This window comes from Peromyscus maniculatus, chromosome 3, assembly GCF_049852395.1.
Source record: "Peromyscus maniculatus bairdii isolate BWxNUB_F1_BW_parent chromosome 3, HU_Pman_BW_mat_3.1, whole genome shotgun sequence".
Lineage (NCBI taxonomy): Eukaryota > Metazoa > Chordata > Mammalia > Rodentia > Cricetidae > Peromyscus > Peromyscus maniculatus.
Genome location: NC_134854.1, coordinates 130453231 through 130478800, shown reverse-complemented (window position 1 = coordinate 130478800; position 25570 = coordinate 130453231). Strand labels below are relative to the sequence as shown.

General features: G+C 42.8%; 1 protein-coding gene across 18 annotated transcripts in view; it reads right to left on the bottom strand.

Annotated features, from left to right (window-relative positions):
• Positions 1–25570, bottom strand: part of Itpr1 (inositol 1,4,5-trisphosphate receptor type 1) — a 343419-nt gene that overhangs the window by 202892 nt on the left and 114957 nt on the right. For all 18 annotated transcript variants that reach the window (XM_076567490.1, XM_076567491.1, XM_076567493.1 and 15 more), the window contains exons 5-8: positions 17024–17139; positions 6356–6442; positions 3800–3958; positions 1231–1329 (exon numbers count right to left, since the gene is read on the bottom strand). In XM_076567490.1, coding sequence (XP_076423605.1) covers positions 1231–1329; positions 3800–3958; positions 6356–6442; positions 17024–17139 — 461 coding nt within the window. The remainder of the gene's footprint in view (positions 1–1230; positions 1330–3799; positions 3959–6355; positions 6443–17023; positions 17140–25570) is intronic.

The following is a 25570-nucleotide window of genomic DNA, read 5'->3' as shown; positions in this document are numbered from 1 at the left end:
TCTCTAGAAAACCCTGAGATTTATGGGCTGGCCTCGCTTCCTGTCCTCTCTCTCTGCTTCCTGTTCTATGGACCTATGCACTACCTAACACCGTACAAGCTACGCCACTCCCATCACCGTGGCCCCCCACCATGCCTGGGAAACACAATAATCCATAAGTTGCTTTGTTTCAGGTACTTTGTCGAGGCAATGAGAAAAAGTAACTAATAGACCCTCAAGACTGATATTATTGAGAATAAGGAATGTACAAAGTCATCTGAGGAGTAAGAAATGTTGGGTAGCAAATGATTTATCTGCACCCATCACTACGCATGCTCCAAATCTGACTCAAAGGTCCAAGGCCTGCTTTTTCCTGCCCCTTTCGGAATGCTATGTTCCTTTCCTCCAAGTATCCGGTTCTACAGCCACAAATGTAAAGGCTAAATGAAATCAGATACTTATAAGATGGAATGAGATATCAGGAAATGAGTCCAGTGTATACATTTGAAAATGTTAATGGTCATCATTAGCAGCAAGGGCCCTCATTTGTACAATCATTATTTCCCAGGGACAGAGCTACGGCACATTAACACCATGTCCCTTAATTCTCAACAGCACCCTAAGAAACTCTATCCTCCTTCCAGACTAGGGATGCCCAGAGAGATTAAGTAACTCATCTACTGTTCCAGAGCTCCGGAACCACAGACTGAGATTTGAAGTCACATCTTTCTCAATCTAGAGTTCATGTCCTCTCCATAAGACAGACATTCTATCATAAGAGAGTTATGACCTATGTCTGCAATTACCCAGTGGAGAGGCTTGGCAATGGACAGCCCTTAGCAGGGCTGTGCATGACCTATAATGTCCTTAGAATTATAAAAGACACCCTACTTAGGGAGACAAATTGGGAAAGTGCACCCCTACAGCTAGGCTAGGGGGAAAAATGGCAAAAGGAGTTGTTGGGTTTAACAAATTAGAGGATGATTCATCAATGATGCAAAGTTTATCAAACTCACCACCCATGCACAGACCTACAAAGCCTCATCCTACCCAACAGTGGGCCTTAGGTTCTTTCCCCTGCATGATGGGCCCAGAGTCCTGAGCTGCTGCTGAAGTCCCATACAGTATGCACACGCGCACACACACACACACACACACACACACACACACACACACTGGTCCCACAAGGCCTGCTCCAGTGTCACAACCTCATCTACGTACCTGGACGTCAGCTTTTTCAAATGTCCTTACCTCATTGCAGCCTGGGTTATCCACCAGCTGATGGCTGCTGGCATGTAGAGGCTGGCCGGCATTGACGGGGTTCAAGACCACCTTGTCACCTATGACCACCTGGAGAGAAAGGGGCAACACAGCTTTTCACAGGGCAGTTTGGGGCTGCGCACACACACTGCTGCATGGTTCTGGGAGGCCATCTCAGCACGGATCAGCATGGGAAGGCTGACCTGTGCAAGCACGGTTTGTGTTCTGAAAGAAGGCCAAGGCTGGATTTCGATGCAGAACTGTTGCTGGTTATACTTCAATACTTCGCAAGTTGGTCCACAACACTAAGAAAGGGTTCTTGGGTATTCAGTTGGGACACTTGTATAAATAAGCTTGATTCAATTTTGGGAAAAGCAGGATACTATTTTGAGTGGTCTTTATGTTTGAGAGAATGAAGTCATGGTCTTGTTTCTAGAGCAATGATCTTCAGAATTGTGACTACAACATAAAGAAATCTATTGTGTAATACAATTCTTTTATATACAGCAATAAACAGCTTTTACGTTTTTAAAGGTTTATTTGTGTGTGTGTGTGTGTGTGTGTGTGTGTGTGTGTGTGTGTCCACCTTGTCTGTGTGTATACTATGTGTGTTCTGTTCCCATGGAAGCCAGAGAGGACTTCAGATTCTCTGCAACTGAAGTTACAGGCCATCTCTTCAGCCCCAGCAATAGATACTTAAATATAATGCTCCATAACTGAAACAAATGCCTGACCAGAAACCCACACCTACCCTTATGTACCACACAGCCTGATACTTTCTATTCCAACCTACTATCTAAACTGACACCCTTAAACCACTGAAGTATGAACAGGTCAAACCTTATAGTATGAAAAAAACTATTTTTTAAAAGGTAACGATTCATGTTATAGTCTGAACTAAGTCAAAGATTAACAGATTAAATGACAGAAAAACAAAGATATACTGAAAACAAAACTCAGAACTCAGGTACATTCTGTGTGAGAGAGAGTGTGTGTGTGTGTGTGTGTGTGTGTGTGTGTGTGTGTGTGTGTGTGTGTGTGGTGTATGCTGTATGTGTATGATGTTTGTGTGCATGTGGAGGCCTGACAAAGATGTAGGACAACCTGTATCATTTTCTACTTTATTTCCTTGAGACAGGTTCTCTCAGGGAACCTAAGTTCTCCTTCTTGGTGAGGCTGGCTGGCTAGTGAGTTCGAGGATCTGCCTATTCTGCTCTCCCGGTGCTGGGGTTAAAGGCACACACATTGAAGCCTGGCGTTTATGTGTATACTGGGGATCTGAACTTGGCTCCTCCTCATGCTTATACAGCAAGTCACCTCCTCAGCCCTGCATTTTCTTTGCATGGCAGAAGTAGAAGGAAAGAAAACAAAAGAGATGTCTGTCTTCCTACAAGGTAAAACCCACACCTTTTGAGACTGATACATTTTGGAAAAATGTATGGCTATATTTTCTATAACCTGAAATGATTCTAAGTTCATTAAAAAGAACTTATCCCTTGTGGATCAATAACCACTGGATGGTAGCAGTAGAGGACAGGTTGTTATTGTTATATGCTATGCATACAAACACAAACTATTTAAACTGACCACAGCCTATCAACTTAAATGGCATTACTAAAAAATGGCAAAGCCTAGGTTTTTTGGTGTGTGGGGTTTTTTTTTTCGGGGGGAGGGTGAGACAAGGTTTCTCTGTGTAGCCCTGGCTGTCCTGGAACTTACTTCTGTACACCAAGCTGACTATGAACTCACTAAGATCCTCCTGCCTCTACCACCCAAACGCTGGGACTAAAAGGCGTGTGCCACTAATGCCCAGCTCAGAATCTAGTTTTAAGTGAAGGGTAGGTGAGTATTTCCAGAACACTACATGCTGTTTAAAGGTGCCAATTTCTTTTTAGTTTTATTTTCCCCTTAAGCATCTATTTTAGAACCTTAACAAGGTCAAGTACATAGCTGATAGCATTTAAACATATTCACTGTTAAGTATGTGCCCACGTAATGACTGACTAATTTAACTAACAAATATCCAAAGTGTTCTCAGTTGCCTTGAAAAAGGATTCCTGTGGTTCTGTATTGTCCAGAATCCCAGGACAGGGGCCCACTGCAGTCTCGGAAGGAGACGGAGAAGCTGCCCTGCTTACTGACACAGGAAGCATGGGGTGAGCATACAATCCACTCCCGTTCCCTACTAAGGCTGCTGCTTTTTCCACTTTCCATCTTTCTGTATTTCCAAAATAGCTGGCCATTTCTGTTACACTCATGGAAATGGAATGGCAAGGGATCCTCAACCGGGATATTAATTCAGGATGGCTGTTTGCATGGTAAAATCACTGAGGTAATAGGATTTTTTCAGAGGCCCAGTAGGAAAAACAGAGCGACTGTATTTAGGTCACACTTCTCTTCATTTCCTTGTTTCCCAAACACTAGTTTCCATAGCAATCTGATCTCCTCTTCTGCCTGTGGCTCCAATGCTGACCTTCTCCTAGCTGAGCCTCCTCCAGCACAGTGAGGGCTGGAAGCATGGCAGGGAACACCTTCCTGGCGGAGGGGAGGCCGCACTTACACTGTCTCCGATGGAGCGCAGCTTGTAGAACGGTTGAATGTAAAACCAGGACCCTTCATTTCCAGCCTCGTCCAAGGTCACTCTCATGGCGTTCTTCTCTAGCAGGGCCGGAAGCCTCTTATTCACAGTTAGGTATTTATTGCTCTTCAAATGCAGGAGCTAAAAATCCACCAAGAGAATAAGGTATGAGCGAGCCTGTGAAGTCTCTACCATAGCTCTCTTGGTCATGTAAAATACTTATCAAACGTTCCTCCCACCACCCCACCAAGCTGCTTGAGAAGCGGGAGAAACACAGAGTACCTAATACTTGGGAACAACAGGAGAAGGAACAGTGAAGAGAGGCAGAGAAGAGGGCAGGCAGGAGAGAAGGGAAATTGGTTGGCCTCTTACCCATGTGGCCTTGGATGAGATAGATAATGCAAGAAGCCAAGGATACCATCATCTGCAAGATGCTAGAGAGCCACCCGTCGCCTGTGGACAGTGTAGTCTCTAACTCGTTACTGATACCAGTGGGGAATGAAGGAAGGTGATTTTGTCAACAGGTGACAGTCTGATTTAAAAGGCAATCCCATCAAGGACCCTGGACATCCACCTTCAATGCTCCGAGCACTCTGTTCTTCACTCTAAGATAATGACTACATGAAGCATGGAAGGGGAGAAGATCCAGATGGGAAAGAGTTTGTCTAATAATCTGGACCAGTAAGTATTACTAAGGTCTCCCACGTTGACAGGTAAAAGAAAAACCAGAACACAAGACTCCTCAGTCCCTGGAGAAGGCAGGCCAATCTGCGACTCGACTGCAACTGCCATGTATCTCCTGTTCATGTGATAACACACAAGCACCCTTAAGAGGCCCACAATCTACCGACAGGGGGGTTGCTGGGAGTGGAGACATGGCCTGCATAATTTGGGAATCCTGGATAGCCTACAGCTATACAAGAGAAACAGGAGACAATACTGTGGCCCCAGGCCCTTGATGCTCCCTTGGTGAACGGCCTCTAATCCTCCACACATGGGCTCACCTTCCCACAGGTGAGCCCAAGGCCTGAGACCAGAAATAAAACTGAGGTCATTTAAAACTACCCCAGAAGAAGATAGCATTACACCGATTTGGCATGTCATTCCTGAAACCTCACAGGACTAGACTGTATTAGCTGTCAGCATCCCCCATGGACTTCTTTCAACCTCAGTTCCATCCAGTTCTCCAGGCTAACCAACTGAGTGTCTTCTACTCTGAAACTCTGCCCTAGATTGAGAACAGGATGATGGAACTTCAAAAGGACAGGGAGGAGTGATCGTCTAATCCTCCATTTGCTTTGGAGAGCTATTAATAGGCCCAACCCAAGTAACCATTTAATCAAAAACCATTAGCCAGGAATGGTGACCCCCATACCTATAATCCTAGCACTCAGGAGACCAAAGCAGGAAGAGGACTCAATGCCAGCCTAGGCTATATAGTAAGATCAGAGCAACCCTGGGCAACTGAGCAAGACTCTAAGTTAACTTCTGCAACCCCCATTTAAAAAAAAAAATCACAGAAAGTTGGGTTTGTTATTTTTTTTTATAAATTTTTAGTAGTTTTTTTTCATATTTATGGTTAGCATTGCTCTATACCTAACAGCAATAAAAATAGGAAGAAATTCCTTTCTACTTAGTAGTTTACAAGGTTGCAAAAACCAAAGCTGATGATAACCTAATGGACAGGGTGCTCAAAAGTTGTGACACCATCTTTGTGCCTGGGTACATTCAGATGGTCCCTGGGCACTGTGATTCCTCACAGACTCTTCTCCAAGACTGGGTCGGGTCTGCTCAGAACCTTCTGGGAAAGACTTGTGGAAGCCTTATTTGGACTATGTCATCTCCATTGCAGGTTCGAGGATAAAGAGGTATCAGGTGACCCAAACAACCATAAAATATGTCCAACAATTGTGAAATACTTTGGACTAATAAAGAATTTATAAAGTAGGATACATTTTGTAATTAAAGTTTTATGAAGTAACCCCAATGCTTAGAGAGTTGGGTAGAAGAATCAAGAATTGAGGGGCAACTCAGCTACATGGTGAGCATGAGGCCAGCCTGTGCTGCATGAAACCTTGTAAATACAAATATATATGTGCAAAGAACTGTTTTTATTTTCTCTGGCAAACAGCTCTTGTACGAAAGCTAAAATTTACATACAGGGCATTCAATTTTCACTAACAGAAAAAGAGCTCCCAAGCATCATAAATTAGGCAAAACCATTATAATCAGGGTCCTCTTCAGGCATGGTGTTTCCCATCTGAACCACCTGCACACAAATGATCAGCAATTGGCTGGGAAAGGAAATGCTTACACCATGACACAACCCAATAAAACGCCCAAGTGATATAATAAGAAACATGAGGGGATTGTTACTGTTTCTGTTGTTGGTGTTGTTTAGGTTGTTTCCAATGAAGCAGCTGCCTCTATTAGAGCCCCACCACCAAGGAAATGGCACACCCATGTGACGAGGTTGCTTCCTCAGTTTCTTTCTTTGTCATGCTCCAGGTCCAGAAAAGGAAAGCAGCCTGCACCTACCTGGATCACATTGCCATACTGGATCACAGTGCCCAGCAATTTCCTGTTTTCTGTCTCATTCTGCTTCTTTTCCAAGTCTGCAGCATGCTGTAACATGGACAAGGAAGACAGGTCACAAAGAGAAAATGGGTTCCAATCCTCTGCAGCAATACAGAATTCACTGTCACTAAAACCACCAAACAAGCAAATCCCTGGGTACAGCCTGAGGCGCTATGAAATGAGCCAGGAGCCTGCAAAGCTCATCTAACTTGGCTTAGCTAATGCACTAGCTTGTGTCTCAGTTTTCAGAGCCTTTGAGGCTTAGTTAAAATGAGCTTTTTCTTCAGGGAAGTCATGGGCATTGACTTATGAGAAACTAGTCAAGAGCATGTAATATATTATTTAACAATAGAGTGAGGCTAGAAAGGTTTTACATCCCGCTTGTGATTTGCAAATATTCTTTAAGGCTTTGGAATAAAATAAAACTGAATTGAAAAGCCGACTTGGGGCAGCATGTGGTTTGGAGAACTTCACTTTATTATGCAACATTTGTGAACTTGCTTCCTTATTTGTAAAACCAGGATAAAAATGGTACCTACAGCTTATATAAACCACCTTGCACAGTGGCTACTCACTGTACCATATGTGGCCTATTACTGATTACTGTCAAGTATTTACTCATCACAATTTATTTAATTTTCATGTAGCTCCTTAAAAGGAAGATGATTACCCCATTTTAAAACAAGAAACAGTGAAATGTAAAGGTTTGGTCAACATCACACAGCTAACTGAATGTTGAGAACAATGGGCTTGGGTGAACTCTTTTCTCTATTGTCTATAACAAATTTTGTTTCATTTCAGTTTTAGGTTTTAATCATGCATTTATTAAATGACAGAGCTAATCCTCAAATGTGCACTTGAGGAAACCTCCTAAGTTGCAGACTTACAAGTAAGATTGAGAACATGACCGGTCAAACCTGTCATTCTTGGAAAGGTGGTAAATAGAAGATACAAGAAGAGGCTCCTGGGGCCGCCATCATGAAGAGCTTTCTCTCATTCTTCTGTCCAAGCAGTGTTAAAGGAGCTATGATATCACAAGATGCTGACAGGAAACTACTGACATTATGGACAATAAGCAGACTATCACTCAAGCCCATTATCCATCCTTAAAATGGATCAAAGAAACATGACATGAAAGAATTACATACAGAACCTGATGGAAGGTGACAGACCAATGACCAGTAATGTATTAAGACTTCAGAAGTCTTTGTTTGCCATTTCTCTCCCTAGAGTTTCTCCCCTTCTCTTCAAGCAAGACACTACCAGATGCCAATGGGTTCCCTTTCACAGGGAACACACCTTCATTTTCACAGGACCTTTGTGGACCTAGTATTAGGGTTCTTACATAGAAACGTTATCATTGGACTAAGTTGATACGTTCGAGCAAACCACAGTTGGTGTTCTTGCCACAAAAGGGAACTCTAAAGCATTAATAAACTACCTTAACCATTACAGAAGATTGTGAAAGACACATCATAGGCATTCAATAACTTTTCATTTTAATTAACTTTTTATTTACTTATTGTGGTACTATGGATAAAACCCAGGGCCTCACACATGCTGGGCAAATGCTTTACCACTGAGTAATATTTCCAATCTTTCAATAAAATAATTATGGTAGTTGGAATAGCAATGACCCACATAGACTTATAGATTTGAATACTTGGGCCAGCATCTAAGAGGAAGAACCTGATATCCCAAACATTACAACCATCAGATAAGATTAGATAAGACTGCCAGATGTCCCTGAACCTAGCCCATACATATTCCTCTTTTGCAGATACCCCTGAACCCTGGAAATCCCCTCACCCTAAACTCTGCAATGATTAAAAACCCCAACCTGCCTGGGCTTGGGGCTCTCTGCTCTCACCACTGCATTGGACAGACAGAGAACACAAGCTCGAGCTTGAATAAAGGCTCTTTGCTTTTACATATGGGATTTGGTCTCTGTGGTGGTCTTTTTGGGGTGCCCATGATCTGGGTATAACAATAGGGGGTTACTGCTAAGAGACTTTTAAACAGTGTTGAGACTGTTATAGACTATGGGAAGTTTTGAAGTTGGACTGAATGCAGTTTTGCATTATGATACGGCTACAAACCCATGAGGACCAGGGAATGGAATGTGGTGGTTTGAAAAGGAATGGTCCCCATAGGCTCACAGATTTGAATGCTTGGTTATTAGGAGTGGTGCTACTTGATAGGGATTAGGAGGTCTAGCCTTCTTGGAGTATGTGTGGTCTTCTTGGAGGAAATGTGCCACTTGGGGGTGGGCTTTGGATTTTCAAGAGCCCAAGACAGGCCCTGTCTGTCTGTCTGTCAGTCTCTCCCCTGTCCCTCCCTCCCTCCCTCCTTCTCTGCCTGCTGCCTCCCAATACAGATGTTGAATTCTCAGCTACCTCTCCAGTACCACATCTGCCTGCATCATCATGCTTCCCACCATGATGATAATTTATTAAACATCTGGACTGTAAGCAAGACCCCCAAAAATGTTTTCCTTTGTAAGAGTTACTATGGTCATGGTGTTTCTTCATAGCAGTAAAACATTTACTCTGACAATAATTTAATCATTATTATTAGGGGCAAGATTCTAAAACTATGAAATGTTTTGAAGATGATTTTTTAAGACAAGACTTAGGTGGGCTGGGTCAAAATCCTACAAGTTCAGCATCTTCTCTGGCTCTACCTGTGGTGCATGTGATTTAGAAATTTGAGCTTTGGAGAAAATTACAAGAAACAATCCCAATTCACAAGCACAACAAAGCAGGAAGACAATGACCTGCCTATCAGTGGGAATCCCTGCCAGATGGTCATGTGCACACCAGCCCAAAGAAGAGTCCGTTCACCCATTTTTCTCCCTCTCTTTTTGAATGAGATACCAGTCTTATACTCTTGAAAATACAAAGAAAAAGCCACAGAATTCCAGTCATATCCAGCAATAATGGCTTGCCGACAATATAACAGCACTCAGTAGCCAGGATGACCTCTGTTCAGACAAGTCTTCAGGCCTATCCCCATCCCATCCTTGTTCTCCTATCTCCACTCCGTGTTTCATATACTCTAGAGTTCCCACAGGTAGTTTTCCAAATCAAACACTGGCCTGGCTTCATTTGGAACGAGAGTTTACACTTTGTACAGAGTTATTTGTTCTTTCTACTAAGCTGTTCTCAGCTAATACTGAGTGGACACTCAAGAGGGAAAAAAATGTCAAAGGGAGAAAAAAAATCAATGGAGCTAGAAAAATAAAATAACATTTAAAAAAAAAAAAACACCCACAAGCAAATACAGCTTTTCTATGCCCAAAACATCACACTGGTGAGGTTCATACTTACAGATTTCTTGAGTAGCACTTCTTAGACTCAAATGATTTTAAGATGGAAAATTCTCAGGAACCTTTTCTTATTCCCAGGAAATTCCAAAAGCCTCAGTTTAAGATCCAAGAGCCTAAAATATTTATTAAGTCCCTGTGTTAGCTGGAAGGAGCCTCAGCTGAGGAAATGTCTCCATAAGATCTGGCTGTATCTGGGCAGCGGTGGGTGGCACATGCCTTTAATCCCAGCACTTGGGAGGCATTGCCAGGTGGATCTCTGTGAGTTCGAGGCCAGCCTGGTCTACAAAGTGAGTTCCAGGACAGGCACCAAAACTATATGGAGAAACCCTGGGTCGAAAAACAAAAACAAGATCTGGCTGTAGACAAGCCAACAGAGCATTTTCTTTCTTTCTTTCTTTCTTTCTTTCTTTCTTTCTTTCTTTCTTTCTTTCTTTCTTTCTTTCTTTCTTTCTTTCTTTCTTCCTTCCTTCCTTCCTTCCTTCCTTCCTTCCTTCCTTCCTTCCTTCCTTCCTTCCTTCCTTCCTTCCTTCTTTCTTTCTTTCTTTCTTTCTTTCTTTCTTTCTTTTTTTGGTTTTTCGAGACAGGGTTTCTCTATGTAGCTTTGCGCCTTTCCTGGAACTCACTTGGCCTCAAACTCACAGAGATCCACCTGCCTCTGCCTCCTAAGTGCTGGGATTAAAGGTGTGTGCCACCACCGCCCGGCTTAGCATTTTCTTAATTACTGATTGATGAGGGAGGGCCAAGCCTACTGTGGGTGGGTCCATCCTTGGGCTGGTGGTCCTGGGTTCTATAGAAAGCGGGCTAAGAAAGCCAGGGGGAGCAAGCCAATAAGCAGCACCCTCCATGGCCTCTGCCTCAGCTCCTGCCTCAGGTTCCTGCCCCATTTGAGTTCCTGCCCTGACTTCCTTTGGTGATAAAGAGCAAAATGGGAAGTGTGAGCTGCATAAACCCTTTCCTCCCCAACTTTGTCATGGTGTTTCATCACAGCAATAGACACCCTAACTAAGACAGTTCCTACCTACACTAAGAGTAGGCACAAACCAGTGTCAAATTGACCATCAAAAAGGTACTTATCCGTAACAGAAACTAATTACAAAGAAGTGGAACTGAAGAGCATGGACAGTTATCTAAAATAAAAGGAAAATAAACAGAAAGTGGAGACTAGACCCTAAGAGTTATCTTAAAGACACTCTGGAAGATCACAGTTAAAAAGTCTGTCAAACTATGAACTATAACTCTTTCATTTTTGTTAACAAGGTCACTGGACAAACACAGAAAGCAGTAAACTTGCGGGCCATTCTGTGAGCCCACTTCCACAGCTCCTTCTCCTATAAAGAGAAAATCTCTAATTCATTCTTTACTGATATCATGAATATGTTTAGCGCAGGGACTGGGAGATGGCTCAGTCGGTAAAATGCTTGCTAGACAGCAAGACCATGAAGACCTTAGTGTTCAGTCCCCAGGACCTACATCTACATAAAAGGCAGGCAGGAAAGCACAGGCTTGCAATCCATTGCTGGATGTAGGGGAGGTAGAGACAGATTCATAGGATTCTACGGTCAGCCAAGGACCCGCCCCCCCCCCCAACAAACACAATTACATGTGTGCATACAGACATACTTCAATACATACATCCACACACAGAATAAATAAAATTCATTCAAGTTCATGCATCAGTCCTTAAATAATTCCCCTCACAAGACAAAACTTGGTTTTGAAACCAAAAACATCCATCATGATTTTTAGGTTCAATAGACAACATAATATGTAGATTGAAAGGCAGCAAGACCCAGACTGCACCTGGACCCACAGACTGAGGCTGCCCACTTCCTTGAAAAGAAGATCATGATTAGTTAAACTTTTCAAATATACCCCATAAGCATACTGTAACACAGTGAACTAACACAAACTTTGCAAGGATAATCGGGGGAGGGGCGTATGGTGCTTTTCTCAGTGGACTTAACTTTACTCTGTAATTTTCCTGTGAGACTTTTGTCTTTCTTAGACAACCTAGCAAAAGCACAGCATCTCAACTCTTTTTTTTTTTTTCAAATGGCCAAAACAATTTGTCAGGATCTTGAGTAAGTATCCCTATCCCTCTCCCCACAGGGAATGGTTATCTAAAATTTGAATATTGTCATAGAATGGAACAACCATGTAGCCATTAAAAGTGGAAACAAAGTCTTCCACTTTCTCACAACAAAGTGAGAAACAAACATCACTGAAATAAGAGAAAATAGCATATCCAACCAATGGTTTAAAATCTCCCTGGGGAGCAGAGCACACCCGATAATGAAAACCAAGGTTAGTCTTCAAAGAATAAGGCTCGGAGATCCCAGCAGTTAATGGTTTTTCCTTTTCCTGTTCATGTTTATTTTGGAATTCTTTTCCTATAGCATTCATTTGTGTGATTATTGGAGCTACATCTTCATTGTGTCTGTGTGGCAAGTAGCTTGGATATTTTTAAAAGCCATATAATTTTTTTTATGTTTCCTTTAAAGATTTTGTCAAAGAAAATAACCACTATTCATTTTCCTTACACAGTGGGTTAGGGGCTGTTTTTAATTTCTAAGAACTAAATATTCCATCCCACAGTTTCTGGACAGCTGACATTACCATGTGCCCTAAACAAGATCAAGGTGAACCCTGCTATAGTCACCTGTTATTTTATTTCAGAAATAAAACAAGCATTGTTAAATTGGTACAGAAGGGGCACTGGATGAGTGGAGAAAGGTTATTAATGTAAGGTCAATGAGCTCTCAATGACGTAAAAGGATACTGAGTTAGAGATCCAGAAAAACAGCTACTCATATCCCAGACTTTAAAAAACAATAACAACTTGTCATCCCTCTGTTTGGCTTAGGTCAAATAGCTTAATGACATGCTCATTCTCAAAATCCAAACAGTATGGGCATGCATTTCAAGGTCATGGGCAAACCACTCTCAGGAAACATTAGCTAGAGCCTTTCTAACTAAGGTTGTGATATGAAGGTGAAGTTAACTCATTTGGCCAAGAGACTTCTGGGAAATCAGGACATAAAGAGTCAAACAAAATCCAGCTTCTGTTGGAGTGAGCACACAGAAAGCAGCCACTAGATGTCATTCTCCTTCAGAGGGCTGTGCACATTGCTTACCCCAGTCAAAAGGATATTGAGTGGTCTAGACAACAAATTCCTTAAATGGCATTAATTAAAAATAGCCTGACCTCTGACTCCCGGGTGCTGCCCAGTAATTGACCAAAATAAAAATGAAAACCCACTGGAGACCAGCCACCAGCCCCCATTGGCAAGGAAGGCTTTGACCAAAATACCGCATTTTAATGACTGCACCAAAACATTCAGAAGATTTTGGGACAAGGGAGAAGAACTCCAACTAAGCAAGAAAGTATGACCCACACAAAGTCAAGGGCATCCCCATCACTCATAATGGAAAAGCTGTGCCAGCCATTTCATAGCAGGGCAAAGAATTGGTTTCCCTTACATTTAAAATATACATATACATACACACACATACATATATATATCATATATATACATACATACATATATGTGTGTGTATGTATGTATATATATATATATATATATTATAAAGGACATAATATCCCCCATCTTTCTGTCTCTTGTCTCTTAGCCTCTCTGTCTCTCTCTGTGTCTATCTGTCTCTCTCTGTCTCTGTCTCTCTGTCTCTCTGTCTCTCTCACCCACACACACACACACACACACACACAAAGTTGAAAGTTTAAAATCACGTTTAAGAATAGATTAAAAACAAAAATAAACCTATTTTGCCCATTTCAGTTGCAGGGTAGAACATCGAAAGGAACTGCTCATGAAAAAAAATGCACAGATCACAGGTTGCAAAGGGCACTAAAGACTCACATCTGGCTTTAGCCCAGCCATTCAGAGTTGCAGGGGAGCATATGGTTTACACCTTAACTGAATTAGCTGCCAGCATAGTTTGAAAATCAAAGTATTGCACACAGAAAGCATAGATCTCTATCTTCACTTGTCAAAGCAGAAGCCACGTGCAGCTCGCTCAGTCCACCTTCCCACACAGCACTGCGGGGGACGGGGTGGGGGTGCTGCTTCCCCCAGACCTGCGTGTGCAGGAACTCCACGTGCAGCACTACCCTCCGAGTCCCTTTTAATCGTGCTGGCTTCCTGTTGGTCAAGAGGAGTGTGAATCTGAACCCCTGCAGTAAAAGGCACAGGCGAAGAAAGGCCTCGAGATGTAGTGCTAAGATCTCATTGAACACAGTGATCTTCATACCAGAGACACAAAGGCAGGACAACTAAAGACACCTAGGGCTTCCACAAAGACAACACCCCAGGTATTTGCACCCAATAGTGCTCTCCTAAGAGCAAGGAGAATGGAAGGACTTCCCCACCCCTTCGATGAGAGCCCCACGTTCCCATCACAGGCATGCAGGGGGTGGGGCTGGGGTTCTGACTGGCACAATGATTAGAAGAGGAGGAGTGGAGTTAGCGACAGTCAGTGGACAGGAGTCGGGCAGGCTGGTTCCCATGACATGCCCGGCTCGGTCCTGTGCAACAAGCTGTCATTTCATCCCACACAACCTTATGGCTGCCTAGACATTCACCTGGATTAAAAGGCACCTACAATTTTCAGAACCCAGGATCCCACTCCACTTTACACCTCAGTAAAAGGCATGATTGTGTGTTTCATTAGTATTTATCACCAATATGGGTCGCCCCCCGCCTGTCGTCCCCCCCCACCCCGGGAATGTGGGAACTGTTGAATGAAGCAAAAAGTATGCTGTATGTTCTTCATAACATTACCCAGAGCTGCGTGCGGGTCATTTTGAAAAGTCCCCTAGCAGACAACATGCTTCCCACATCCCAAGTACTACCTGCCTGTATCAGCCAAGTCCTGTAAGCCCTGATTCCCTCGCCTCTCAGAGCAGCTGCCACCACACATTAACTTAGGTGCACTATTTATTATGTAACTTATCCTTTTCCTTTTATTTCTCCTCCGTAAAAATTATTTTTAAAAACTGATACCTAGGGATCCATTGCACTTTGCGGCATTGTACAGTATTTTCTATGGGGAGGTAGCAATGAGTCTGTGGAGACTAAGCCCAAAGTCATGATTGCTGTAACAATGACATAACGCTTTCTGTCTTTAACACAATCTCTAGCCTCCGGATCTTAGCTTCCATTCTTTGTTCTGCTCTGTTAATTCCTGGAGATGCCTCAGGCCGAGGCTTCCACATTCCTTCTCTCTTCCTCCAGGACGCTTTCCCTGACTGCTGTGCCACATGCTCTTAATCAGTAGAGGGTAGTTGGCTCTGTATTGCCTCTTGGTTGATTGAGGCAGCATCACCTCTTTGTTCTTTATTTGAGAGAAGCTTCTAGATGGTCAAGGCTCCCACACAATTCTACCTCTAGTGCCTAGCACAAGGCTCGGTCAGCCAGTGTTTCTCAAGTGCCGCCTCTGTTGCAGACACCACGAGAGAAGCTAGTAACAGGTGCAAACAAGAGAGGTGATGCCCCAGCCTTGTACGGCTGCCATGCTAATGAGTGACAAATAATTAAGGAACTTATTAAACATAATTGCAGACTATAATCAGCACTGAGAAAGACATAAACAGGAAGCTGAAGTGGAGAAAAACAGGAAGCATCTCTGGGAGGACGTAGGGAGCACCGAGAAATGGTGGTGATGCCGAGAAGAACACAAAGGTCCTAGTTCAAGAACAGACTTGGCTTAGGGTGATCTAGACAGGAGTATCTGGAAAGGTCATGTGACCGGGAGGAGTGTGGGCTGCACAATAGAACAAAGTGAATAAATCCTACTGTAAGAAGAGGGCAATACAGTAGCTCCAGAGAGAAGTTCAAAGCCCAGGCACAGACAATCGTAACAGGAAGAAGTCTGGATTTCATTTCCGGTGCAGTGGGAGTGACTCTTCATGTCTCCCACTGGTCTCTGTATGAGCCGATGGAAGTTAGGACCCTGAGCAGCAGATCTGGAAGTCAGACTCCTCATGGGAACAGCACATGCTGAGGGAAAGACTCCCTTCTCAACTTCCACTTCATCAAATACAAATGGTAATGACATTGCCACATCTGAGCCAGACCAGAGCAGGCTGAGACTGGAGACATTCTGAGCCCCTCCAGGGCCCGGCCACCATCTTTAAGCTATGATAAGCACCAAGAAGCACCACGTTTATGTTTCTCCTGTCTACTTCCTGAGTACCTAGTGTATGTGAATCCTGGCTGCACAAGAGGGACTCAGCAAGAATCAAAAGTGATATAGGTGCCTGCCCCATGCAGTTTACATCCTAAGAAGACACACAAGTGACATGGAGAAAAATGAAACAGTGTGAGGAATGGAGTATTCAATAATAATGTTACAATGGGTCTATGTCAATATCCCCCTTCTACATTTCGACACAGCTTCTCCAGGTGTCAGGTACCAGAAGAATTACATCCTAATTTTATAGGATGATTGTCTCAGACAGGCTCGGAGACGTGCTATGGCCACAGCAAATCAGCAGTACTGTGAGCATTTCTCTAACATGCCAATTAATATGACAAATACAATGATAATAGTCAAAATTTATTAACGAATGGACAAAAGTTAATAAGCACTAATTAGGTCACTGATGGTGTTCATAAGACCTCTATGTACCCTTTGGTGTGATTCTCACATTCTCCTTTTAAGGTGGACCTGACCACTGTGTCCATTTTATGGGTAAGTAGCAGAGTGAGAAGGAACTGTATGATTTGCCCAAGTTCAAGGTCAATGAGTGGTGGAGCCAAGATTCAATTCTAGCTTCCATTTTGCCTCAAGCCACTCCTGGAAAGTCTGGGTGGGGGTGAGTGCTACATCCCCAAAAAATATCAAGATGATTGTAGTCCTTCTATCCTTAGATTTTTTTTTTTTTAAAAAAGGGAAGTCAGGACAGTGGAGAGATAGTTCTGCAGTTCAGAGCACTGGCTGCCCTTGTTGAGGACCTGGGTTATAGTCCTGGCTCACAACCATAAGCAACTCTAGTTCCAAGGAATCCAAAGCCCTCTTCTGGGCACTGTACACACGCATGGTGCACAGATATATACATAGACAAAACACTCATAAGATGATGATGATGATGATGGTGATGATGGTGATGATGATGATGATGGTGATGATGATGATGATGATGGTGATGATGGTGATGAGTTTTAAAAGCCCAGCAGATGGGGTCAGAGGCTGACGTAACCAACCCTTTCCCAGCCACCCTCAGCCACCATGCAGGTGACCACTCTGGCATCCCGTCACTGATATACCACCTCCATACATACATGCAGTTTGTTGAGCAGGACAGCATCGGTGGTGCTGTTGGCCCCGGGCTTAGCAGCTTTCCAGAACTGTTTCTGTGCAGAGTATCGATTCATAGGACATAGCTTAAAGAGGCAGTCTAGAAAGAAGAACAAAAGGCAAAAGCTGTTACTGGGGATGCATATGTACTCAGCCCACGACAGACACTTTTCTAGTTTTACTAAGGTTTTATAATATCCTACACATAAGTGTCGGTACAGAGCCCTTTTACAAACTTTGGTCTTAAAATTTCACCATCACTGTGTAAAGCTACAGATGATGAAACTGAGGTTTACAGAAAGGTAATCAATTGTCCATTGTCACCAAGAGAGTTAATGGTAGAACAGGAACTACATGTCCAAATCCAGTGCTCTTAATCTTTCTCCACAGTTACCACCATCCATCCATGGTAGATAACTCCAAGGCCAAAAAGTCCCCACTGTATACAACAATGTATACATGGATCTTTGGTCTTACTGTTATTTTTTGGGTCTTATTGATATTTTAATGCAAAACTAATAGCCTACATATAGTTTATTTGAGAGCACCTCCTAGAGCAAAGGTCTTTCAAGTGCCACGTGCATGATGGCCCTCTGGGATAGAGAAGTTTCAAAAACAGCAAACTTCAAATTGAGACCAATAAACGTGCCCTTGTCCCCTTGCGATCAGTGCATCCTAATTGCTTCTAGTTAGCAGTCCCGGCTTATGTGACTTTATTACACTGTCTTATGCAGCATGGACAAGTGGCTTCAAGATTTCTGCAAAGAAATTGACACAATGACCATAGTAGCAGAGCAACTGAGCAAACAAGAAAAAGGCAGATGTGATCTTCTCTTATTCTTGTCAGCCACCCCAAAGTACAGAGAATGACCTAGTCATCCAGAAGGTCAAAATCATGAAGGAAAGTCTTCAGCTATTGTCTTCTGATGATGAACCTTACCCTAAAGCAGCCTAAATGACCCGAGTGGGAACCGTCCTTGACAAACTCATATGGAACATTGGTTCTAGCAGGCGGCATTGTCTTGGAAGGTCATGGAACCTTTGGACCGGGGGCCTATGTGGTGGATGAAGACCACTAGGGACAGGTCTTTTCGGGTTATGGACTGACCCTACTTCTTGACCCAACACGCTTCCTATCTGCGAATGAGATGCAAATCAGCTTCATTGCAAGCTACAGCCATCTCAGGCCAGCCATCATACTCTCCATAACTGAGGGAAAGAAGAAAACAAATTCTTCCCTCTCTCAAACAGTTCTGGGAGGTATTCCCTTACAGCAACTAGAAAAGGAACCAAAACAAGTCCATGAACTTCGATGAGGTATAAAACAACTATGTGGCCATATTGTGATTAACCAGACACTACATTATTATTTCATTATCATCTTTCTCACTAATTTCTATAGTCCTGCTTATTTTTCAATGTATATATTTAAGCTCAGTAACACATGTATATAACTTTTAAAATAGACATTTATGTTAAGAGGGCTATGCCAAAACAAAGTCCAAAGGGCTGGAGGTGGGGGGTGTAGACAAGTAGTAGAACATGTGCTTAGCTTGAACAAGTTATCCAGAATAACAACAACAAAAGCTCAGAAATAATTTCCTTAGGAAACTAGTTTTTAAAACCAATACCACTGAAACTCATTTTGACATCCTGGGCATGCAAATAGTATGTTAAGAGAGAGTAAAATTAATAAACGTGGAGCATATGCCCAACTTGGAAGAACCACACCCTTTAGGTACATCTGAACAGGCAAATCCCTTATTCTCATCTGTTCATTAGAACAGATTCTTAGAAGACCTTCTCCAATACATCCTACATGTTATCTTATTCCCCGTAAGAAAAATTCATATACTGTCCTGCAGGGATGGAGTTAAGTCCTGAGTGAATGTGCATTACTGACATGGGCACAGTCATGTCAAGGACCAATGCCTCAGGCAAGGCTCAGAGAGATGAGAAAGGCTTACTCGGATCTGAGTGCAAATGTTGACAATGTGTACAGAAAATGTCCGGTGTAGCTTCATCCCTCCACAAGGTTTTCCAGCCTGAGGACTGCTCCCTACAGAGAATGCTCCTGCAGGGATTAGCTACACCTGCCTCCTTGTTCGGCTGTACACCATAAACCCTGCCTACTCATGTATCTGTATGCAAAGACCCCACCCCCCTGTTCAACTGTACATTAAAAACACGTGGAGCTTCCTGAGCTCTGAAGCTTTCCCTCTGAGAGCACAGGCCAATCAGTCCCAGCTGTTCTATGGGTCTGTGTGTCTGTCATTCTTCGTTTCCTATTTGCTCTAATAAGGTCTAATCAGGGCTCTCTCAAGTCATGCAGAACATAGCTATGTCAATTTCTTTCTTTTTCTTTTTTTTATTAAGAAAATTTTTTATTCATTTTACATACCAAAGATCCCTCTTCCTTCCTACCACTATGTCCAATTTATAAACACCAAAACCTGACTACAATTCAAACAGCTCTTTCTTCTAGTGAGATCAGTGAATTTTCTCTATATACTATACTTGCAAATACTTGCTATCAAGAAAAAAAAATCTTTTAACTGTATAAGCAAAGGAATTGTCTTCATTTTACAGTTTCATAAACTCAGTATTTCTATATGGTCACACACAGTTCATTACAAGGTAAACATGGGAATGTTGAAATCCATCTTTATCGAGAATCTGATTAATAAGCTGAAAGTAATTTTCATTACATTTGAAAGGCACTACCCAGGTCTTTAGAGAACAAAAGACATGGCAGGAAGCCAGCTTAAAAGATAAGGCTGCTCTCTGTGCCAATTATGAAAGGGATAAGTCATGGCCATTTACAGAACCCGTGGAAAGTGATGACATCACTTAGAGAGACTGTTTTCCTACCAGCGGGATGCATGCAAACTCTCCATCCACCTCCTGAATAACCACACTCCAGGTCAGGATCCAACGTCCTATCTGCTTCACAGGGTCCAGGCGGCATCTAGGCTGAGCCAAGATGGCTTCCTTACATTAACATTTCCCACCTCACCCCAGACCCTTTCAGTGGCGCGGGACCTGTGGCCAGGCAAATGTCACAGAAGCATTCTACCACGCAGCTACATCCCAGGTGACCCTCCTACCTCAGGCTCCCTTACAAACAAGCCCAGCTAACCTGTCACTTAAATAAAACAACTCAGAAATATGTCACCAGCACTGTTTCTAATATTTTTAGTTATTCACTGAGAATTTCATACATGTACATAATATGTTTGATCATGATCACTACTCCCTCTCACTCTTCTCAGATCCTCCCCCACATCCACATCCCAAATTCACATCCATTTTTTAAAAAAGATTTATTTGTGTGTGTATGTATGTATGTATGTATGTATGTTCATGTGTGTTTGGACATGTATGCAGGTGCCTACAAAAGTCAGAAGGCCTTACATCTCCTCGAGCTAAAGTTAAAGCCCAACAAGAACGCTGGAAAACAAAGAACCCAACTCGGTCCCCTGGAAGAGCAGCAAGTGCTCTTAACTGCTGAGCCATCTCTCCAGCCAGCCCCACCACAACCACCACCTCTGTTCCGCTTTGGTGTTTGTTTGTTTTTTATGACCCACTGGGTCTAATCAACAGCACCAACATTTAACATATGACTCACTTTAAAGACAAATGGGGCTAACAATTCCAATTTTCACCAATAGTAAGATACAGAAGACAAAATGGCCTCTTTTTTTTTTTTAACCTCTAACATATTTCATATGCCAATAGCTTGGTGCTATACATTACCAAAAACTAAACAACAACAACAAACAACTTGACTTAAGTTGATGTGAGAAACAGGCTGAATCCATGATGCTAAGGAGCAGAAAGCAATGGGAAGTGCTGTCTTAGACCTGTGTATGCTGTGGCCAAGTCACTTAGCAGGCAAACAGGCTCTGCCACACAGGCTCAAAACTCAGGTAACTTCACCTAAGGGTGAGAGCAGGAATTTCAGCAAGGCATAATCGAAAGCCTTGGACAACTTCCTCACCAACTACTTTCCTTGGATGAAATGTAGCATTGCATAGGCTGAAGTGTATTTACAACCAACTGTCAATGTAAATATAAGAGATGCGAACACACTAGTAACGGAACCAAATTAGCCTTGCTGATTTTGCCCCATCTTCCTGGTTGCCTAGCAACAGATTCAAAGTGAAAATTAAATTAAGCATCCAAATACAATGTTAGACTACCCTTCTGGAATTTTGCAATTCCACGATTCCATGGTGCCCTTTGCTATTTGGATGGCACAGCAGAGCAAAATGAAGGTTTTGCTGGGTCCCAACACTGTGTTAAGTATAGAACTACTCAGATACAAGACACTCAGTAGCAGAATATATACATATAATCTACAAGGAGGAAAGTAAGCATGTTTGTGTGTATGTATGTATATATATACACACAAATACGCCCACACACACTGTGGTTTGGTCTCATTCCAAAAATATGCCACACAAAAAAAACTTATATGACAGGTGTTATTTTAGGCCTTTGAGGAATAAACTAAATTAAGCTTTAAAAAAAATATCACTTAGGAATATTCCTAAACTTTAGCATATGCCACACTGGATTAAGAGAGAGGACTCAGCTGAATTGAGGGGTTGGTAAGATGGTCTAGGGCTGGGTGAGCTAGACCCCAGAGAAAAGAAGGTCAGGTATCTTCAATGGCTGAAATGCACTCGAGCTTGGTCGGAAAAGAAATGATGAACTGTGTAGTAGATGCGCTAACTATGAAATAAGGGCTTGGGGTACACGCTTAAGAGAAAATGGGAGGCCAAGAAGCCACGAATGTGCCTCTAGCCAAGTGGAATCAAACAGAAGGGAAGAAATAAATGTTCTCATCAGAGACTACATCAAGGAATAAAGGTGGGAGGCCTTGATCTCCACACCACCCTCCTACGCCCATGGCTAGAAATTTCAACTCCAGCCTAGGTCCCGGAACAGCTGCTCAACAAAGGGGCCGGATTAGTGATCCAAAATGTGCTATGATCCTGGGCTCCAGAAACAGTGGCTGGGGGAGGGAGGGTCTTTTCAGGACACTTCCAGCTCTCAGCTTCCAGAAGTCTACGCACAAAATCAATTACTATTTAGTGAAGTGCTTGCTATGTGCAGGTACTGGGTACTTACTAAAACGGGAACTGGACACAGCAATTTCTTAAAACACTATCAGTGACAGAGACAAACTATTCAAATAGTCAAGTTGAGTCACACCAAGTTCACAGTACTGGAAAATTAAATGAAGCAATTAAAATGTAATGTTTTGCAATTCAATAGCTTCCTGTTACCCTTTGCTGTAGGTACAGTGGGGCAAGAATTAGAGGCAGGAACTGTCTTTAGACACAGCCAGGTTGCATGGAGAACCAGAAATTCCCACAGGCATCAGCAAAGCATCTCCAGAACTGAAGGTAGACCTGAAGGGTGGAATGGGAATGTGATAGACAATCTCAAATGCTAACTTGATAGGGATCACCCAGGAGACAAAGCCCTGGGTGTGTCTAGGAAGGAGTCTCTACGTGCAGGGGATCCAGGGCTGAATAAAACTAAAAAAGGGCAATAGATGGAAACATGCATCTTTCTCTGTTTCCTGACTGCTGATGCAACATGCCTATTCCCTCCCCCGCTTTCCTCACCATGATGGACTGTACCTCAAACATGAGTCAAAATAAATCCTCCCTTTTCTAAATTGTTCCTGATGGGTATTTTGTCACAGCACTGAGAAAAGTAATTAGTACAAGAGGAGACACTCTGTGGGGAAAGCATTCCAAGCAGTCGACATATAAAATACAAAGACCGTGAGCTGGGAGGGAAATGATGTCTACAACCTTGAAAGAACAGGACACAGAGGACTTGGGGTGATGTCTCAGTGGGTTAGACCACTTGCTGTGCAGGCATGAGTTAGAATCTCCAGCACCTTTATTTAAAGGTCAACACAGCTAGGCATGCCTATAACCTCAGCTTGGGCAGGTGAAGAAAGGTGGGCCCAGGAGTACCCACCCACTCAGAGCATGTAATAAATACACACACACACACACACACACACACACACACACACACACACACACGCTGGCACAGTGAGTTACAGGAGCTGTGTCTCTACAAGCAAATGAAAGCGATAACATGCACGATAGCAGAGGCCTGGGTTGGGGTAGGGGATCATCTGAGTCTTGGTAATAGTAGTGGGAAGAACTTGGTCTGCCCTACAGTTATAAGGGAGCTTTTTTTTAAGGTTTATTTTAGTTTTCATTATGTGCACTTGTGTGTGTCTGTGTGTGGGTTTATGCATGTGAATGCAGGTGCCTGAGGAGGCAGGAAGACAGCATCAGATTTCCTGGAGCTGGAGTCATAGGTGGTTGTGAGCAGCCAGATATGGATGATAGGAACCAAACTTGGCTTCTCTCCAAGAGCAATATGCTCTCTTAAGCACTCGGCATATCTCCGGCTCCTATGGGAGAGTTTTCATTTGTCATGGAGCTTAATAAGAAAGCAGAGACTAGGCAGGCGCATGTACTGGCCAAAGGACTAGAAATCAGGATTCTATCTGGACTACACCAAGATTGGGATGTCCATAAAACATCAAGCAGAAATGATGAGCAGGTCAACCAGCAAGCAGTATATGGAAAATGCCAAACAGCAGCCTAAGGAAGTCAGGAGACAGAAAGTGAAGAGGGATGATGGAAAGAGGGGAAGGCAAGGAAGTCAAGATTAGATATACATTGCAGCTGCCCATCAGAATTAGAGACATCACAGCCTCCCTATTGAAATCAAGAAAATACATTGTTTTGAGGGCTGGAGAGATGGCTCAGCCGTTAAAGGCTAGGCTCACAACCAAAAATGTAAAATACATTGTTTTTTTTTTTTTTTGGTGTTTTTCGAGACAGGGTTTCTCTGTGTAGCTTTGCGCCTTTCCTGGAACTCACTTGGTAGCCCAGGCTGGCCTCGAACTCACAGAGATCCGCCTGGCTCTGCCTCCCGAGTGCTGGGATTAAAGGCGTGCGCCACCACCGCCCGGCATAAAATACATTGTTTTGAGACTTATAAAAACTTGAGCTCAATTAGCAATTATCATGCAGACAGAATAAAGTCCTTTACTTCCATCTCCAGGGGAAATAATGAAGGAAAATGTTTTTAAAAAATTTAAATCCAGTATCATCTATGAAACCAAAATTCATCTCCCAAAGTTACAAATGAAGATGCAGAGAGGAAAGGGGTAGAACTTGACAGATAAAGTAGAAGAAAGCCTGTATTTCTGCAGAGGAAAACCAAGAGGCAGTCTGTAGAATTCCAGGAAAGCTTGGGAGTTGGAGGCCGCAGCCATCGAGTGCAGTACAAGTTAGGTTTCTCCTGAAGGATGGACTGAAAATGGACACTAGCCCTTGATGCACACCACCAACATACACACACAGTCAAAACGAGCAGGACTTTCCTAGAGGAGGAATCCATGTATGGGGTGTGCTGACAGGTTGGGGTGGGCACAGAAAGAGGTTGTGAAGCTTCATACACCAACTATGGGGAAGGAGTAAGAGATGGAACAAGAAATAAATGGATCAAATATAAATGTACAAATGGGATGGTGAGATATACAAGCTCTCACTGGGCAGGACCTTCTTACCAGCTGGGAATCTAGAACAGGAAATGTCAATCATGGTATCTTGGGCCAACTTTGGTCAACTGCAACCCACCTGTGTATGGCTCACAAGCTAAGAAGGATTTCACATTTTCACATAACCAGAAACAAAAAAACATGGTATTTTATAACATAAAATTATGTAGAATTTAAATTTCAACATCTATAGAAAAGATGAATGACTCTCACCAATAGAAACATTCATGAAACATTTGTTCTCTTGTTATATAATATCTGCAGTTTTGCCTACTGAACTGCAAAGCTTAAAATATCTCCTGTCTGAAGGCTGCAAGCTTGCTCAGTAGGTAAAGGCATTTTCCATACAAGCCTAAAGACCTGATTTCAATCCCCAGAACCCAGGTAAGGGTAAGGGTGGGAGGAGAGAAGCAACTCCTGTAAGTTTTCTTCTGACCTTCATACACATAATGAATAAAAATAAAAATATTACTTTAAATACTTCCTGTCTCATTCTTTACTGGAAATGTATGCTGACCTCAGACCTGCAGGCTCTTCAGAGAAGATACATAAAGGCCCAGAGAGATGCCCTGCCTGTAGTCCCTCATGAGACAGGTGGCTTGCTCTTTGATAATTTGTGAATGAAACTAACCATTCAAAAGCCCTACCAGCTCACGTCTTCCCATATCTACAGTCTACCCAATCTGTTCCTCTCTTTCTATCTAATCTACAGAGATAACTAAAATCTGCAGACAAAGGAAGCATCTCCCAATGCGACAGAGGTACTTGGCAACTGACAAACACAACTAACTCTGAAGAAACAGGAAATAGAAAGAATGGGTGAGTGAAAACAACATTATAGTACAACAACACTCTAGTCAACAACACTGTAGTCAACAACACTATAGTACAACAACACTATAGTCAACAACACACTAGTACA